Source organism: Megachile rotundata, chromosome 2 (assembly GCF_050947335.1).
Source record: "Megachile rotundata isolate GNS110a chromosome 2, iyMegRotu1, whole genome shotgun sequence".
In the NCBI taxonomy this organism is placed as follows: Eukaryota; Metazoa; Arthropoda; class Insecta; order Hymenoptera; family Megachilidae; genus Megachile; species Megachile rotundata.
This window is the reverse complement of record NC_134984.1, coordinates 7,985,152-8,005,265: the sequence shown is the minus strand read 5'-3', so window position 1 is coordinate 8,005,265 and position 20,114 is coordinate 7,985,152. Positions and strand designations below refer to the sequence as shown.

At 30.6% G+C, this 20,114-nt stretch overlaps 1 protein-coding gene across 1 annotated transcript in view; it reads left to right on the top strand.

Moving 5' to 3' along the window:
* Positions 1 to 19,909, top strand: part of LOC100879009 (virus-induced RNA 1) — a 100,328-nt gene extending 80,419 nt beyond the window's left edge. Inside the window, exons 3-4 of the mRNA XM_003704630.3 lie at positions 15,287 to 15,399; positions 17,920 to 19,909. Coding sequence (XP_003704678.2) covers positions 15,287 to 15,399; positions 17,920 to 18,219 — 413 coding nt within the window. The 3' untranslated portion in view covers positions 18,220 to 19,909. The remainder of the gene's footprint in view (positions 1 to 15,286; positions 15,400 to 17,919) is intronic.
* The last annotated feature ends 205 nt before the right edge of the window (positions 19,910 to 20,114 follow it).

Genomic DNA, 20,114 nt, shown 5'->3' with positions numbered 1-20,114 from the left:
GATTTTGTTTGAACAATCGCTATTGCAAATTGTCATAATTATGACAGGAATATGTCCACAAAATTAGAGCAGCTTCCATAAAACTAGCAGCAGAAAGATGCTGAAAGATACATGAAAGATTATAGACGAGTCTATGTAAACAAATGTATAAACATTCTTTATGTTTAACAAGCAATTTATGTCATTTTATACTTAAGTATTACTACATGCAATAAAGTTTTTCTTGCAGTATAAGAATTTTATGTATATTTTCAGTCAAATGGCTTAAACTAATTTGTTGAAAAATTTGAGTTGCAAAAGGGTGATTTCTATTCACGAAAAAGTGAATTTGATCTGTGAAAGGATGAACTTGTTTGCAAAAAAATGAAGTAGACCTGCAAGAGGGTTAATTTGAAATGCACAAAAATGAGTATGATCTATCAAGGGATTAACTCAATGTGCAAAACCAATATATATATTTGTGAATTTAACCTTTCTCAGATATCGATTTTATAGTTTGCAATTTTGTGGATTTCCAATTCATAAATTAGATTTTTCGAAAATTCCAAATTTAAAATAAATCAAAACCTTGGTATCTTATATTTTTACTCAGTCTCACATTCGTAGATTCTCCTTTATGTGTGTTGTAAATGACAAACATCATTTATTTGATTTTTTAAGTATACAGTAAATAGATATGTGTACATATGTGCACATACACAAATATACATATGTGCTCGCAAAAATAGATAGATGTACCTAGTTACTGTGCATGTAGGTTCTCTGTTACGTACAACTATACATGTATGTACCTCACATTTTTACAAGCACATATACTTTATACATATACGTATAGATACATATATGTATTTACTACTTACTTAGAGACTTTAGTAAATAAATGCAATTAAATAACCAATGAATGTTCTCTATTATGCAAAAATAAGTATGTACCTACATTTATTTAATATAATTCCAGCGTATGGTTCCTACAGTGAATAAATACAGATAAATGACCAATATGCGCTTCCTATTATATAAAAAATACGTATGTACTTATATTAATCCAATGTAATTTTAGCGTGGAGTTAATAGGTCCATAATATCGAATCATCACACAAATAAATATAGAACACCATTGATTATCCACATCCTGGCAAAATTACGTAATGTTTGTAAGATGTAATATTCGAAGTGCTGCATTCACAGAGGATGGTTCTTCAGCGGCAAGGTCGGCTACATAACGAAGTGTAATTCGAGCAAGAAACACTTTCACCGTCGAAAGGAGCCCATTAACAGTTGCGTAGCCGTCGATCTCGAAGCAAACTGGGGGGAAAAAGGAAAAGAATAATCATGGGGTTTGTTCGCGTAATGAATTACGAGAGACGAGCCAGAGGGATTCGGTGAAAAGGACAGTAATTTTCGGTAATCACCGATTGCACGAGTCGATGAATCGTTATGCAGATTCACGTTACGTACCCGCTGTTAGCCAGAGTGGAAGAAAGGGTCTTCAGGATTAAAAGTTGCCGAATCGATACCATGATTGATGAGAGAGTAGAAAGAAAAGGAAGAAACTGAAATTGCCGAAGAGAAAGAAAACCTTGTACTTAAAACGAGGGACAGAAACAAATGAGAGGAAAACGAGGGGGAGAGAGCAATGTAGCTGGATACAGTTTGATACTTTAGAATTATTTTTAAAAAATGTTTAAAAGTGACAGGATAAATAGTATCTGTTCGATTATGATAAATAGTAACTATCGAACATGTGTAACGTCCCTGGAACCTAAGTTCAGCTAGTCCTGGAATTTCTGTGACGTCAGAATATCTAAATTTTCATATAACTTCATTATTATACAGTAATTATAAAATCGAACGGTTTAGTTATAATTTAAATGTCGCTCTTTAATTTCTGGCTAACAATTTGATATTAAAATAGTAGTACAACGGTGTTTTGGCGAAAAATACATTTTCTGTCCTTTTCTAATTAACTGCGCACGAATTCTACGAGGGCTGAATCTATTCCGATTTACAGCTTTTTAGTTGAAGAAAATAATTGTGGTTCCGGCCAAGAATAGTTTATTACTGGTTGATTTTACGTATATAAATTGATTTAGCTAATTAATTAATTTAATGGTCAATAATGCCGTAAATAGAAATAGTATCGTTATCCTTTTCTAGGATTAGCGCTTATCTCAAGGATTTCGGGCGAGTATCGCGGCACGTAGGCACATCATAGCGTAACGGAAATTTCGTATACAAAACTATTTATTAGAAAAATAAAATAAAATAATATATTATCTTGTTTTAATTATTCTAACTCAATATTCAATTACTTTTATGGAAGATATTACCTACTCTAGATCAAAATCATAAGTTAATTAATATAAATGAAAATATATATATATATATATTGATTACCGACTGTCGAATTTGATAGATATGGTAATAGATACCTAATGTACTGTCGATAATTGGCAACTACGGTCGATAATTGACTATTCTAATCGATGGATAGAAGATTGTCGCGATGATGCCGGTAGAAAGCAAAAAGGTTTCCCCAGGGACGTTACACATGTACTCATTAAAAATAAGAATTTTCTTAGTCGTGAATTTTACTACTATAAATTGCTGCAACAGATAGAATTGCTGTAAAAGGTAATTGCGATTTTGTTACGAAAAGAGACTGAAGATATATATACCAATGAAGATCGATGGAACGACTTTTCTCGAGAGCGGATTTCAAGAATTTGTAAATTTGGAAGTTTGCGAATATGGAGATTTGGAAGATTGTAAATATGGAAACTTGGTAATTTGTGAATAGAAAAATTTGAAAATTTGCAGGATGTGAGAACTTAGAATCTGCGAAATTCAGAAATTTGTCGATATTGAAATACAAAGTTCAAGAAAACGGACATTCGGGAATTTAGTAATTTGGAAATTTGTGGATTTGGAAGTTTTGAAATTTGGGAATTTGGAAATTTGGTAATTTGAAAATTTAGACGTTTGGAAAATTGGAAAGTTGAATATTTTGAAGCGTGGGAATTTGGAAATTTGGTAATTTGAAAATTTAGACATTTGGAAAATTGGAAAGTTGAATACTTCGAAGTTTGGGAATTTGGAAATTTGTGGATTTGGAAGTTTTGAAATTTGGGAATTTGGAAATTTGGTAATTTGAAAATTTAGACGTTTGGAAAATTGGAAAGTTGAATACTTCGAAGTTTGGGAATTTGGAAATTTGGGAATTTGGAAATTTGGAAATTTGGAAATTTAGAAATTTGAAAATTTGATAATCTATAAATTTGGAAATTTGAAAATTTTATAACCTGGACACTTGAAAATTTGACTTATTTGAAATTTGGAGATCTGAAAATTTAAAAATATAAAAACTTTGGAATTTAGAATTTTAATGATTTTGTCACATAAACATTTGAAAATTCAAAACTTTTTGAATTAGAAAATTTCAAAACTTAAAAGCAAAAGAACAATTTTATACAGAAAAACAAAATAATACTAACCAGAAAGCAAACATTCACAGAAAATACAATATTTCAAAAATTATTCTACCGAATTATACATGTCATGTGAAATTTCATTAAACCACAAAAGCTATACATAAAAGGAAACAGACAAAAATCCTTTGCCAGTATTAAATGCAGAAAATTAAAAAGTAGGAGGAACGTTAAAGAGGAGCAGGTGCTTTATAACGTATAAAATCATTGCACAATTAAATCGTACGGAAACAATTGTGTATTCATTAAAAGAGAGAATTGCGATAAAAATAATTCCCGACTGGATCAGCAAACGAGAAGGAAATATTACGGCGGATGAAGGAATGTAGAAATTGAAATACAGAAATGTGAAAAAACCTGCTGTGAACGAATTGAAAGTTTGTCTAATTTGATTCTGAATAATGCATGTACATTTGCCAAGTAACGCACGAATAATATTTCGTTAATGCATTATAATTAGCTAGGAAGTACAAAAGAATATTAATAATACTACGAGGATATATTATCGAAAATAAACACGACAGTGATTTAACCAGTTAAGTGTGTTTGACGACTATATCCGTCATGGAGATGTGGCAGAATTTTGTGTCATGACGACTATATCCGTCATGCGTAAAATTTTGTTACAATTTGATATTTAAATTGTAATTTTGGCGAAAACTAAATTATGTTCGTAAATTGTAGTATGTTTAAAATGTTTAGAGGTCAACACGAAATGAAATAAACAAATAAAAAGTGTAAATGATTTGCGATGGATTCATAAATTCTTAAGAGCTTACTCGTCATCGCTTGATTATTGCGACACACACTGGTGCGCGCTTTGCAAAAAGATCGCCATAGTTAACTGGCTAATAATACTATGAGGATATTTCATCAGTAATTTAAAACTCCAAACACTATGAAACGGAAGAAAAATACTCGATATTATATTCTTTTATAAAATAGGGAAAAGTATATCTTGTTCAATGATAAGCTTTCTTTTTTTAGTATGCCCTAACTTACCTAAGGGGGCATTCACATTATGCCAGTAATTGGCGCTAGTAGCTTTGTTAGCAGGTAGTTGAATTTTTGTGTTCTTTGCTTTGCCTATGCCAAATCTATCGTTCGAAAGAGAAAGCAAAAAAGAAAAGAAACCATTTTCTTTTGATAATTTTTAATATTAGAATTCTCAAATTTTAAAAATACAAATCTCCAAGTTTAAAAATATCCTTATTCCCCAACTTCCATACCTTCAAATTCTCTAATACTGAATATGCTAATCTCCAAGCTTTCAAATTTTTAATTTCTCCAACTTCCAAATCTTCAAATTCCCAAATATTCGAATTCTTAATATACTAATTTTGAAATTTTCAATTTCTCCAACTTCCAAGTCTTAAAAATCCCAAATTTTCAATATCCCAATTCCTAAGTTTGCAAATTTTCAAAATCACAGTCTCTAAGTTCTCAACTTTCCAGTTCCCCCACTTTCAATTCTTAAAACTCTCAAACTTCAAAAATCTCAATCTCTCGGTTTACAAGTATTGAGTTTCTCTAATTTTCCAATCTTCAAATTCCCAAATTCTCACTATGCTAATTTCCAAGCTTTTAAAATTTCAATTTCCCCAAATTCCAAATCTCTAAATTCTCAAATTTTCAATTTCTTCAACTTCCAAGTCGTCAAATTCTCAAAATCCTAATCTCCAAATTATCAAATTTCCAAAAATAATACTATATCTATTATTCCACAGAATTCTCCTGTCCTACATTTTTCTCTATATGACTAACAAAATTTCAATTTCTTCAACCTCCAGGTCTTCAAATTCTCAAAATCCTAATCTCCAAATTATCAAATTTCCAAAAATAATACAATATCTATTATTCCACAGAATTCTCCTGTCCTACATTTTTCACTATATGATTAACAAATTTTGCGTTCACTTTACAAAATCCAAATATAATCCAGTTCAATAAGTACTGAACAAGTCTTATTCCATACCTACCACTATAATAACAGATGACAGGAATAAGTACTTGGATGTTTCGATTGCCACACCAAGTTCGAAACTTTCACAAGCCAGCTTATGAAGGATATCATCCAATTGATACACACCGATTTTTAAGCAATTCCGATGCGATGTGGAACTCGAAAAGGTATCTTCTTGCAAACGTTCCACCTTGCAACTTGTTCTTTTGTAATTACCTGTCGACAAGGATCCTGAAAGCGATGTCATGGTCTCGTTTTACCGGTTTTTGAACACGCCTCGTTTATTCTTACATAACTTGGTGTAGTTCCCTCGGCGGACAAGGTGAAATTATTAAGCTGCTGCCAGAAACCAGAACAAGAGATAATTGCGTGATCCAATAATAGTTAATAAATCAATTTCGTTTTGTAGCATATAAGTTTAGGCACACGTTACATAGATTTCATTATAGTTTGAACTTTATAGAACTCACAGTACAAATGTGATAACTGATTTTATAATATGAAACGATTGGTTCATTTGTATTTTATAGTCTTCATTAATTTATTTGTTTCGCTACTGATAATAAAGGTATGTTCAGTTAACAGAAATATATGATTGTATACAGGGTGCCTCGTTTGAAAATTACTAGTGGGTCTATAGATCAGGTACCTTACGTAAATTTTAACCAGTTACCTGTGGTGATCTTTTTGCAAAGCGTGCTCCAGTGTGTGTCGCGACAATCAAGTGATGACGAATTAGCTCTCAAGAATTTATGAATCCATCTCAAATCATTTATACTTTTTATTTGTTTATTTCATTTCGTGTTGACCTTTAAACATTTTAAACATATTACAATTTACGAATATAATTTAGTTTTCGCCAAAATTACAATTTAAATATCAAATTGTAACAAAATTTTACGCATGACGGATATAGTCATCATGACACAAAATTCTGCCACATCTCCATGGCGGATATAGTCGTCAAACACACTTAATTGGTTAATGTGTATACAAAATTTAGAAACATGTATAAATATGTATAGGTAAAACAAGAATGAGATGTAGAAATTTTAAAGTCGTTCTAACAAATTATACGTGTCTGAAACTGTCGAAAACGATACCAATCACGACTATTGTTGATTTCACGACTGACGTCAATGACTACCAAGTATTGTCGTCAACGATGAGTTATAGAGCTTTTAACGTGTTTCCAGTGGATTCTATATATCAAAATTTATCGAAGATGATATCAACACACGGTTCTTTTTTATCGATTCGACGGCGATCGAAGTCGATGACGACAGGTTCCGGTCGTTCGATCTCCACCAGAATCCTAAGCTTTAAGATGACCTATCTTAACGAAATCGTGTACCAAAATAATATAGAAGTTATGACAAAGGACAATAAAAACAACATAAGTAGTAAAAATAAGTAATTAAAATAAGTAGTAAAAATATTTTTATTTTGACTCAAAGTCAAATTAATGAAAATAAATAATTTCTTAAAATTAATAAAATCTAGTTCAATTGTCAATATAATTTATAATTCATTTATTATACTATTAACTCATCTAAATGTTAATTATATGTAGTAGATATTAATTAATTATACAAGGTGTCTCACAATTTGTGTAGGTCCCTGAAATGGGGGTAGCTGGCGTGATTCTGAATAAGATTTCCCTTTGCAAAATGTTTAAAATGTGTAAAATGTGTATTAGTTATATGTGAAATTGAGATCAGTTCTAAAATTATTCTTATTTATAATCTACAGAATTATTCATAATATAAACGATATCAATTCAAAATTATTAATTCTCAATATTTACATAAATGAAGTTTCATTCTGTTTTTATGTATTATTATTCAAAATATATGTTGTCGTTGTTATTCTTCCACTCACATTTGAAATATTGAAATTATCATTTTATTTATCTCTACATCAATATCCGACTAGGGATACATTATACTAATTCTAAATACTGTGACATTTAATTCTTCCCTCAGTCAATTTTACTTCTTTCCCACATTTTTCATATTCACTCTTCTTTACTAAATATTAAGGGTACCGAAAAGTATTCAAAACTTCTTTGATGACTTCAAAGTTTTTCTATGAAAAATCAAGGGCCTTTTTTTAAGAAGGGAATCGAACAATTGCTTTACGCTGGCAAAAAGCGTTAGAAAATAATGGAAATGTTGATTAGCATTTAAGATTTCTTTAATAAATAAATGTTTTTCGCCAGCAAACAAAATTTTTATTACTTTTCGGTCCCCCTAATATTAGCAGGAGTTTTCGAACACAAGTTATAGATTAACATAATCGTAGAATAATTGTAAGAAACACAGTATGTAAAAGAATATTAGAACGCAATACATTGTATAACGAACACGTAACAATGTATTACAAACTCCAGGAATAAAAAGTGAACTCAATAAAACAAAAGACATGCACATACATGGGGTGTTACCCTTAACGTGACGCATGATTTTTCACTTACTTTCAGTCATCTGGCAAAAAAGAGCTTGAAACATGAATTTCAATGTATAAAATGTACAATAGATTTCAGTAAAAAAACTTGAAAGCAATTTCTTTTCATAATGAAATCAATATCAGAGCTTTTATAAATAACAACAAAAAATTTTGAATTTTAGGAATATCAGGTTTACCTTCAAGTTCAGATTTGTAGTACATAAATTTTGGAAATTAATCTATTTAACTACTGCTTTTATTATCAAATTTGAGCTGTTTACAATAAAAGTTAGATAACTTATTAGATAATTCAGATAATTTAATATAAAGTTAGATAATTTAATTTTTTCTATTTTTTGTGTTCTTCCGTTTCGTTTGACTGAAGAATGTAACGAATGAAATGTTATTCAAAATACACTTGCCCTACTTTCATTATAAGCGGCTCACTTTAAGTATAATTGCCGAACGTAGTAAGGTTACTGGTACGACTCGATTTGCATTTGTTCGTTTGTCTGTTTGTCTATACATACCATGCTCATACAATTTTTGGTCTTTTGACTTGAAATTTCAAGTGTGGACTTGTAAAACACCCTACACGTGATGCATACGAGGTGTGACACAAAAGTAACGAGACTAGTCCAATAAATCATTGTACCTGCAGAATCAGTTCTCCGTGACATTATCACCTTCAAAGTAGTCTCCTTCAGCATTCACACACTTTTGCATTCGGTGCTGCCATTGCTGGTAACAGTTGTGGAACAAGGTTTTTGGAAGTCCCTTCAGGAGATTCTCCGTTTCTGCCTGAACCTTTCTAACTGAGGTGAAATGGGTTCCCATTAAGCAAAATTTAACTTTAGGAAATAAAAAAAAAGTCGCATGGAGCCAAATCAGGTGAATAAGGAGGATGCCCCATCACAGTAATATTTTTACTGATCAGAAACTGCTTGGCAGACAGTGCCATGTGAGCGGATGCATTGTCCTGGTGCAACAGCCATCCATCGCTTCACAACTGTGGCCTTTTTTTCCTAATTTTTTCATTAAATCTTTTTAGTACTTCAATGCAATAGTGTTGGTTAACAGTCTGATCACTAGGAAACCACTCAATCATTACAATTCCATTAATGTCGAATTTTGATTTTGACATGCGTGCTTTTTTGGGTTTTGGGGATCCTGGAGACTTCCACTCCATTGACTGGCGCTTACTTTCTGGGTCATAGGTAAAAATCCATGTCTCATCACATGTTACAAAAGAGTTCAACAAATTTTACAAGAAACTTGATGTTTATTCGCTGTTCGGTTTTTACGTTAGACATTTTTCCGGCAGAATGCAGTTGCACGTGTTCACTAAATAACGCAATACTTCCAAATAGTATGACCGATTCAATCGAAATTGGCAACATGGATAGAGGAGGTATGTGGGATGATGCCACAAAAACAATTGCTGCCAATTCCATTGTTTTCTCAAGCTACAGACTTAGTCTCGTTACTTTTGTGTCACACCTCGTAGATTTTGAAGACAACCTGTCGACAGAGGCCTATTATTACAGGTATAACATACAATTACAGTGGAGGTTAAAATGACAGGCACATTTTGTATTTAGCGATCTGTGATTATACAGATGACATAATTACGCCAAAGATCAAATTATAGTGAAAATTCGAGTCTCGTTTGTAATATTTGAACTGCTGTGTGTGTCACGACAGCACAAAATATATAAAGAGTTTAATTTTATGGATATTAGCTAGATTAGAGTATCTAGAAGCATTAAATTTATATCTCCTATAATAGTTTTAAAATTTAATAGTTTTAATAGTTTTGAAAAACAAATAGGTTAACGATTTTTTAAACAGTATTATGAGATACAGTAACCGATGTATTTAAAAATATGTTCTATTAAACAAAAATAAGTTGATACTGATATGTTTTTCATGCCTTCACTTACAAGAAAGTAATTAATATCGAATTATGTCTCTCGAAATAATTTAACTCCTATTCGAAATATTTAATGCTGTCAGGAGTAGTTTCATGATTCATAATTTCATCAATCCACTAATTACCGAGCATAGTGAGGCTTCTGGGATGACTCGATCTACAGTTGTTCATTTTGTGTATGCCATGCTATAGACAGCAATTTTGGGTCTTTTGACTAGAAATTTTGAGGGTAGACTTGCGAGGTATCCTAAATTTACTGCATAGTTTTTGGAGATTTGGAACCTGTTGTCATCGACTTCAATGAATGTATAAAAAAAACCGTGTTTTGGTTTCACTTCGATAATTTTTGACACACAGAATCCGCTGAAAGTGCGTTAAAAGCTCTATAACTCATCGTTGATGACAATATTTGGTCGTTGTTGACGTCAGTCATCGTAAAATCAACAATAATCGTGCTTGGTATCGTTTTTGATAGTTTCAGACACGTTTAATCGTCTGGAACGACTTTAAGACCTACGACTTGTTCTACCTACCTCGATATTGGAGTAAATTAATCTCCAAAAAATATTATTACTTTTAATCCTTATAACATTCCTTTATTAAATTCATTAATCTTAATTACATCAGGTATAACTTTAACATGAAGACATAATTGTTTATTAAATAAAAAATGTATAATAACTAATATTATATTATTTGTAACAATTTTACTAGGATTATTATTCTCTGGAATTTAATACTTAGAATATTATGAAACTCAATTTTGTATTAATAATAGAATTTTTAGATCAATTTTTTTTATAATAACTGGATTTCATGGATTGCGTGTAATAACTGGAATTATTTTTTTAACAACATGTTTTATACGAATAAAAAATTACCATTTATGTTCTCTTCATCATTTTAATTTTGAAAGAAGATCATGATATTGACATTTTGTTGAAGTTATTTGATTATTTTCATATCTATCAATTTATTAATGAAATTATTAATATTATATATTGGTATTGTAAATTCTGAATACACATTCGAATTTGCGTAAGACACCTGATAGATCCATTAGTTACTAACTATTTAAGTAAATATTTGCGATAAACTGAACTCACATAGTTTCTTGCACTGAATGCTGTCCCGTTAAAATAAAATATATGCACAGTTAGCAAATACTGAGGAAGTTACGTTTCCGTTTTTCCCCGATTAACTTTAACCATTTGCTCGAACACGTAATCACTCGTTGTTAATTTCTGCGATACTGTCTTATCTATAGACTTAAGTATTCGTTGCATTTTCTTCGCGATAGTTTATTAATGCATGAATCGCCAGTGATTCTTCATGGTTGCAATGATCGCTTCGCTGTAACGCGATAAAACGTTATTGCCCCGGTGGCGGTTGCACTGGTGTAAGAACGGAAAAGTGAAATCGCGGTCACAGACAGGGTCGTGGAGCAACACGAAATCGATTATCGAGGAAATTACCATAATATCATTGACGTTAAATCGGTTCTCATTAAAATGACGAATAAATTTACGTTTGAACAGATATGTTAAAGCATCTCGAGAAAGAGAATCGATGGTATGCGGTTTGTGAAATGTCCTCTAATTGTTTCGATGTTCAACACGAATATGTGATGATTGACATAATACATTCAATATTTGTAGTTAACTTAGTAATCGAGATAGCATGTTTCAAAGAACTTTAAAACTATTTCTACCAAGATGTGTCAAAAGACATTTTCTAAATTATTCTTTAAGGTGAATCATTTCTTTACAATTAATTTTTTGACTTTTCATACAATAGTTGTTAAATTATTTCTGCGATGTCATTTTCTTCCAGCTCATACTAGATCTAAAATTTATCTACATTTAACTAATAAATGAAGTTTTGACAATTATTTTCATTCAAACGAAAAGGTGCCAAGATACCTTTTATATGAAATAGATTCGCATAAAATCGTGGTAGATAGTGTTAATTCATAGTGATACAACATAGTGAGCACTGAAGGGCACTAATTGAGTAGTTAGTTCCTTGATTAGAAAGTTTAAAGTTTCTATATCTCTGAAACTTTTATTTTCTACATTTCAGAACTTTTAAATTTTTAAGTTTGAAAATGACCGATTTTCTGTATTCTCAAATTTGAAAACAAAACTTCTGTATTTCTGAATTACTAAACTTCTAATATTCAAAGTTTGTAATTTTGTAAATTTCAAAGTTTGATATTTTTGCATTTCTGTATCTGAATTTTTAAATTCCCACTTTCACAACCTTCCACATTTCTAAGTATGAAGCTTTCGTAACTTTGAAAGTATGTATTTTCGTAAAATTTTCAATCTAATATATCTGTCGGGTTTATAAGAATTTGTAATTTGTGAATCAGTACACAAATTTGAAATTTAAGAATTAAAAAATTTGAAGATATAAAAGTTTGAACTTTCTATGTTCCTATGTTACTTTTATATCATTTCAAATGTTTTACAATTTTCAGGACTTATATGCCAATGTACTAACAAGTGTAAAAATTTTTAGTTTTTAATCTTCAAAATACAAGCGCACCGTTTTTGATTATTTTAGAGATACATTAATTCCATATTATAGTCTCGATAATACATGAATAAAATTATATGTATCTCGGTCTCTGATATTGTCACCGAAATTATCTCGTTCATAGGCCATTAATAAATGGAACACCGAATAATTATATCCAATATCTCGCTGAGAAACAATTGCCGATAATTATTTAGCATCTTCATATCTATTGGCAATGAATGATCACAATATACGTATATAGCTATACATAATACATCAGTAAAGCTGTTATTTCGACGAAATGCTTTAGCGGCACAGCTTTTTTTAATGCAAATGAGAACGTGATCGCACAATAAGCTAGTGACCTATCCCCGTTAAGATTCCACGTAGCAATAATAATCAATCGATACAGTGGTTCATTTTATTCCGTATTGTAATCACAATGAAATACTGAATCGTGTTATCACGTATACATACGTTGACCTCGATTCAAGTATAAATTATTGTTACATTGTCGAGGTTTGTAATCGGTCATGTGAAGTGTCGACTTGTTTGCAATACGAGTCTTATTTATTAGAAACAAACTCTGACACTGTTTGATAACATAGAAATATCGTAAAATACTATTAGTACCATATAATAATTTGCTACTTAAAAGTTTAATGAAAATGACTGCACAATTCTTTTATTTATTTTTTAATTGTAATTTAGAGACGGACGAAAAGTTTATTTGGATCTAACTTTTATTTTCTTAATTGTAAATAAGAATGAAGGTAATTAATCACTATGTGAGTATAGTAATTTTATAGGAATATTAAAACCAATTTAAAAAATACGGAATGAAATACAATAAATAAAATAACACTGTTAAAATAGAATTCTTAACAAATATTACATAGAACTTTATTAACATTACGAATACTGTACATGTCACAAATACTACAAATATTGTAAATACTATAAATATTCTAAACGCTATAAATATTACAAATATAAATATTCTAAACGCTATAAATATTACAAATATAAATATTATAAGTAATATATTATAATCTTTGCGAAAATTTGAATTCTTCTTTAATCCACTAACATCAACATTTTGAATTTGGCGCTAAATCTCAAGCATTCAAATTGCATTTGTTGCAGTTAGTAACTCTGTCAATATATGTAAAAATTCTTTGGTATAATTTTCTTTTGAAAGTTATATTCTCATACATTATTTAAACAGAAGTTTAATTAGTTAGTTTCCTTCAAAAGTCGCAGAATGATTAATACAGTTTATGAGTTTTACAAATACATCCAAAAAAGCAGATTTTTATATCGGCTTCTAGAAACTGACAAACAATAATAGTGAATTAAAGTTATCCTATTTGTTAAAAAATACTTGAATTTAAAAGTATTCACTAGAATTTTCCACTCACGCTTATGTAGGCAAAAAATAAATAGAATTGATGGCACACATAATACTATTGTGATCGTAATTCATGTACATGCTACATCTATCTCTACGTACGATCGTTGTAAAGACTGTTCAATAGAAAACTATGCATCGCTATCGCTATTTAGAATGACAATAATGTCAAGAGCTGGGTCATCCTTGAAAGTGGCACAGAAAAAATCACATAAGGTGGAACAATATTAAGCCATTATTCAGTTGTGCTGATAAGACGATTAAGCATAATTTTCATAAACGATTCTATAGAAGCAAATTATAGTTTCTATTTTAGTCCCTGTCTCTCCTAGTAACCTGGTCTTAATGTTTCTTTACAGCTTCTTAAATTATGCCTGATGTTAGCCTTCGTGAATAACGTACACGTCCTTCTCGAGGCTTTCCCAACATCGTTTCATACGAACAGTGCAGGTTCGATTGCAACTCGTGTATTCGATCGTTCTCAATTTACTTTTGGGAGAAGACGATATATTACTATCCGTGATCGTTTATTTCCTCGTGATCAATCACCCGTTTACTCCACGATTTTCGAATATTAAATCTTCGGTTCTTTGAGAACGATGGATAGACGATTGAGAACGAGAATAATAGTAATTTCTGTTGGTCCTTTTTGCGTAGCTGAACATGTAAAATATTATAGAAAGTATAATATACTACGTATTGTGCAGGGTGTCCCAGTATTTTTCTGCCAAAGTTTATTGACGTATTCCATAAATAAAATGTTAATATTAACATACGATTTTAAACTCTTTATTAAAGCGTGATGGAAATACATAGTATAGATAAAAAATAACAGAATAATTATACATATAGGCAGAAATATATTAACAAATGTGATAAACAAACAATATTACCAATAAAAAAAGTACATAGAATGCTTGCTTAATAAAAACAGTGTGTATATTTGGGTTTATTTTACCTAGTTTAAAAATCTTGCTATCTATTTATTTAATATCCCATATAATCAATGGTACACTTATTGAGAACCATATGCATAAAACCTTCAGAAATGAAATTAAGATAAATTATAATTTTACCAACATCACTCGAGTTCATTAAAAATATAATCGCAGAAGATGATGAAATTATGAGGATAAAATTTCCGAATCTTTGAAAGGACGCAAAATTACGACCGCGGATGTGTCGAAAATTATTTATGATTCTTTAAAAATATGTCGGTTCTTCTGCCATTTCTACAAATATTCTCACCCGATTCGAACACGTTCCATGAAGTTTCAATATTACATTTCGTTCTTCAATTTCACATCTCTGATGTCGTTTCCTTTTATCCCTCTTGTTCCCTCGGTCCCTTCTTCTAAATCGTTTTTCTACCCCCTTCTTCTTCCTTCCCATTCATATTTCTTTTTTTTGCACAAAAGATAGTGAGAGAGACACATAGCGACAGATGGTGTACGTGTGTGTGTGTGTGTTTACGTCGTCTCTTCACAACTTCTCGTTTCTAATCTCCGACCTCTTTTCAGCCCAGATGAAAAGGTTGAGGGATCAGATGGCTGGCATTTTGTCACGTATTCCCGAGCAAGATGTGCCCTGGAGCAAAATTCCTGAAGGAGCAAACACCACTTCCACTACCAAGGTGAGTCACGTACGAACATTACTATAATTTCCATCTGGCTCGTTTGGCTAATCATCAGTTAGCTGCGCTGACAAATTTCTTATCTTCTGTTAGCGCTTTGCCACCTGCAGAGCTTCCCTTTGTCTTTCACTTCGTCGAATTTAAATGCAAGGAAAATTTATCGGCATCTTATTACTTTACAAATTTTTAATTACGTGGAAAATTAATATGCTTCTATAAAAATGTAATTTATCTTATTTGAAACGACTGCAACTTATTTATGTAATTATAACTTACGTAGTAACAAATATTATACAATTATTATATAATTATACTTATACAAGCAACACAATATAATTATGTTATATTATGCGCTTGCAGTTTACACAGTTACAACTTATACATTTTAATACAATTACAGCTCATAAGTCAATCCAATTTAATTTCAAAACTTACTGTCGACGCATATATTCAACGTGTAAAATAAAAAATTATACAGTATTAGCTAAAAAAATAATTCGTTGTTAATAATAGGAAAATTTATCTTAGGGTTGTCATCTACACTCATAGTTTAATTTTAATTACACACCGCATTTTTTAAACTAAGTTTTGTAATAAATTGGCTAAATATTTTAATACATGAATGCATAACAAATTAGTATTGACATATATTCTATATTTCGAAACCAACTAGTGATTTTGACATAAGTTGACATATTCTAAATTTTGAAAGTGATAAAAGAACGATTTTGTCCGATATCTTAAGATGTATTAATAAAATTAGATTTGAAAGTGATACACAATTATTAAGAACATAATATGTTAATGAAACATTTAGGACAGTAATAAAATGTCATTGTTTAGTAATTCTTCGCAAGATACGCATCTATATTTTTATATGCTTTCATACTTTCCGAAGTTTTGAAGTTGGATTGTAAAATTAGGATTTGTAGCATTCACTTTAGTTACACGAAGAATTTTTCAAACAAGAAAGCGTGAGGAAGTGTTGAATCTTCGCCTTAAATTCTTGGAACAGAGAAATTGCATTTTTGATTGATGCCGCCATTTTTCAACGAAATACCGCGAAGTTTAACTTATAAATAACGGTGTGTCTTAAATGAGAGACACAAGTTACATAAATAATAAACTTTAGTAATAATACATGATTGTATATGAGTGACGTATCGCTCATTTTATTTTTACAAATGAAATACATATAAATTTCGATAACATGGTACATAAATATTTTACTTTAACTCGTTGTAAATTAAACGTAAAAACTTTTAAAAGATTTACGTTGTTAAATAAAACAAGGACATAATATATTAAAAATGAATAAAGCTATATTATTCATGTAACTCGTATCTTTTGGTTAAAGCATTCTTCACAAATTGAATTTTACAATGTAGGTTTCACTAAAACATGTCGTAAACGATCTAACCTGGTTAACTATTTGGGGACACTGATTAGAGGGCCTCTATTTGAAGCTCGTCATTCCACTGAACACTGAACAGAATTTCAAAACTCCTTTTTGAATCGTTCAGCCATTTTATCGTTTCAATTCACTTTTGCATGAATCATTATCGCTTTTTTGCATAACAGTATTAGTTGTAGTAGATATGCAGTAGTGCAGTTTAAAGAACAAAATTGCAATACAATTAAATATAATGACATTGTAAATAAACAACACTGTATTTTTTAAACACTCTATGTTTAGATTTTATGCATTTAAAATGGAAAGAAGAAATTATACTTTATAGGTTGCGTTTGGTTTCCTTTATTTTTAACAGTTCCCTTTAATAATATTTTTGTCATTATTTTGTAATGAACGCAGCACTTGTATAAGTACCTGTAGCAAGTGACATTGATGTCTTTTATTGTCGATAAATGAAATCGTTTTATTTGAAATTTAGAGTTCATTATTGTATGTGAAATTTAATTAGTTAGATATAGCCAATAAATAAATTAATGAAAGGCAGAATATATAACTTCATTAACAGGAATATGAAATTGTGATCAATGGCGTACAAAATCTCGATAGGTTACACGATCGCAATCCTTCAAACTGAAATAATATTTATAATAACACTAAAACTTTAATCATCAATGTCTAAAAAATGTGTTTGTGTCCATACATGTCCCAACTGAGTATGTGTCCATATTATATATCCGTAAGGAGAACGAAATTTATAAATGCGTAAAGTTTCAGCTGAATCTTTAGCCCAAAGGTTTTACACTCTCCTTGTTCGTATGACCAAAATATAAAATATATGAGACAAAGTACTTTCATCTACCAACGTATAATGTACACTTACTTTGAAAAAAGAAATAATTGACAAATAAACAAACGATAAAACATAAATTAGTGTACACGTTAATTTATCTCAGTGAAAATCAACATATATTTTAAAAAAATGACTTCACCAAATTTTGTAACATAAAATTGCTTTTTATGTTTTTTAATTAAAATGGTCATTTAATTGCTTTAGTAGTCCGAAGTAAAATTTCTTTAAATCTAAGGGAATATGACGATCTTTGCAGGTCATCGATGGACACGTAGTGACCATAAACGAAACGACCTACATGGATGGTGACGATGAATCTGGAATACTGATCCGTGTCCGTGTTATCGACGTGACACCCCAAAACGAAACGATCCTTATGACCGAAAGCGACGCAGATGCCGAAGTAACCACTTTACCCACCGGTGGTATGGTGACGACCAGCAAAACCGTAATCAGCAAAGAAGAGAGCACCACAGCGCCGCCAAGAAGTGTGGAAACCATGGAAGATTTCGATAACGAGATACCGAAGAACCAAGTCGACACTCTAAATGCTTAAATGTACAGAAGAAATGTAAACAGCTTAAAATATATCTGTTAGCGTCGGAATTTACTGAATCTGAAAGATTGTTCTTTTTATGAAACTTGCGTGTAAATCTTCCGTTAAAAATTAACGATTAATTTGTACATAAGGAGATTCAAAATTGTCTTATTTGTTGTTGATTTATAACTCTTTATTTTTCAATGTTCTTTTCTTGCATTTCAACGAACTTGTTGTTTTGGTAAAAATAGTATAATTGTTAATACCATTGGTAATCCATAGTTGAAATGCAAGAAATAAAATTCTGAAGACTGCTGTAAAATGATTCTAATGATTGAGAATAGAATATTAAAATACTAGATACTATTAGAAATCTTAATACCATATTAGCGAACGATATGTAATTCATATTAATTACATAGTCAAATAACTAAAAATTGAAACAGAAAATTCTATATTTCTAATATACTGTAAATTCTGTACCTACTAGTAATGAGAAATAACAAACTAAAATGCTAAAGTAAGAAATATTAATATTCTTATTAATGCATACTTTGAATACTACTTGAATGCATACTTGAATACAACGTAATTAATGCACTTCCAACTGGTAAATATGTCACATCCCTTTACAATAAACTAATGATAGAAGTTTAAATAGTTTAGCGACTTTTTCGACTCTATATTTTATACAAAGTGTCCTGTGTACAAGTTACTATAATAAAAATCAATAAAACAGCAAAATGAAAGGGGATTTCCGTCCGCCGTTGAACCTTCTTTCAGATTCAGTCTGACAATTCGTGTGTGAGGGTACACCGTGTAAACTTTCGCGAGATAAAAGAGTGTCAACTATCGTAGAGCTATAGAGATGATATATGCATTACATATATTTACATGTTTCCCAGTACTTGATAACCGTATAAGTCGCATATGTATCGAAACAGAGATCGCTGTAACGATTATTTGAAGACGAACTCTACGGGTGGTATATCATGTTCTGTGTAGCTCCGTTATGCGACAATCCTGTAAGATAAAGATGGGCATTATGGCAGGAACAAGATGTACAGTTGAAAATCCAAATAGAGTTGCGATGCAAGAAGCTGCTTTTAGACTGGTCTAGACAACCAGGTCGATAGGAACATAATATCGGATCGACTTCTTGTGTCTTATTTGTTTGACCTTTCAAGTACATATCTTGTTCGTACCCTGATACCCACCCTTCCTATAAGATGTACCAGAAGTAGTGAGACTAATATAATTTACTACAGATTGTACTATCTATAATAATTCTACAGTGATACGGTTTGAAAGGAAACAGGAATATTTTTCTCGTTAAAATATTTCTTTTACGTTTCTTCTGAGTTCTATTTTTCCATTCTCTACTCTTAAAAGCCTATTAGTAAGAGTATAATTTTATACGTGTATATTTAGCTTACTTGTAACGGTCAGCCGTATTTTATTTATGCTAATAGATAATTGGGAAAAAAACAAGTACAATGCTTGTCTGTAAGTAGAGTGAACAAAGTAAGAGTAATTAGAAAAGTGCAATTTGATATTGAACAATTTAAAGATAGTTAACGATATACCTGTTCTCGTTAATTTTTCGACTGAGTTGGGATCAAAATAAAGTTGTAATAGAATTACAAATATATATTTTTTAATAAAAGAGAACGTGTTAGCATAATAAATAAATATAGTTGGCATATTACGTTGATTTTTTCCTTTTCCCACATAACAGATATTTTACTCAGCACTAACCTACCGGCGTGTAATACTCGCTTAATTTGAAATTGAAAATAAAGGAAAAAGGTAAAGAAATAAACAGTGAAACATAAATTCTTTATCTTGAAGGAAATGAAAATATACAAATTTTTTAATTGAAAATATACTTGTGAACTGCTCATTTTGACCGA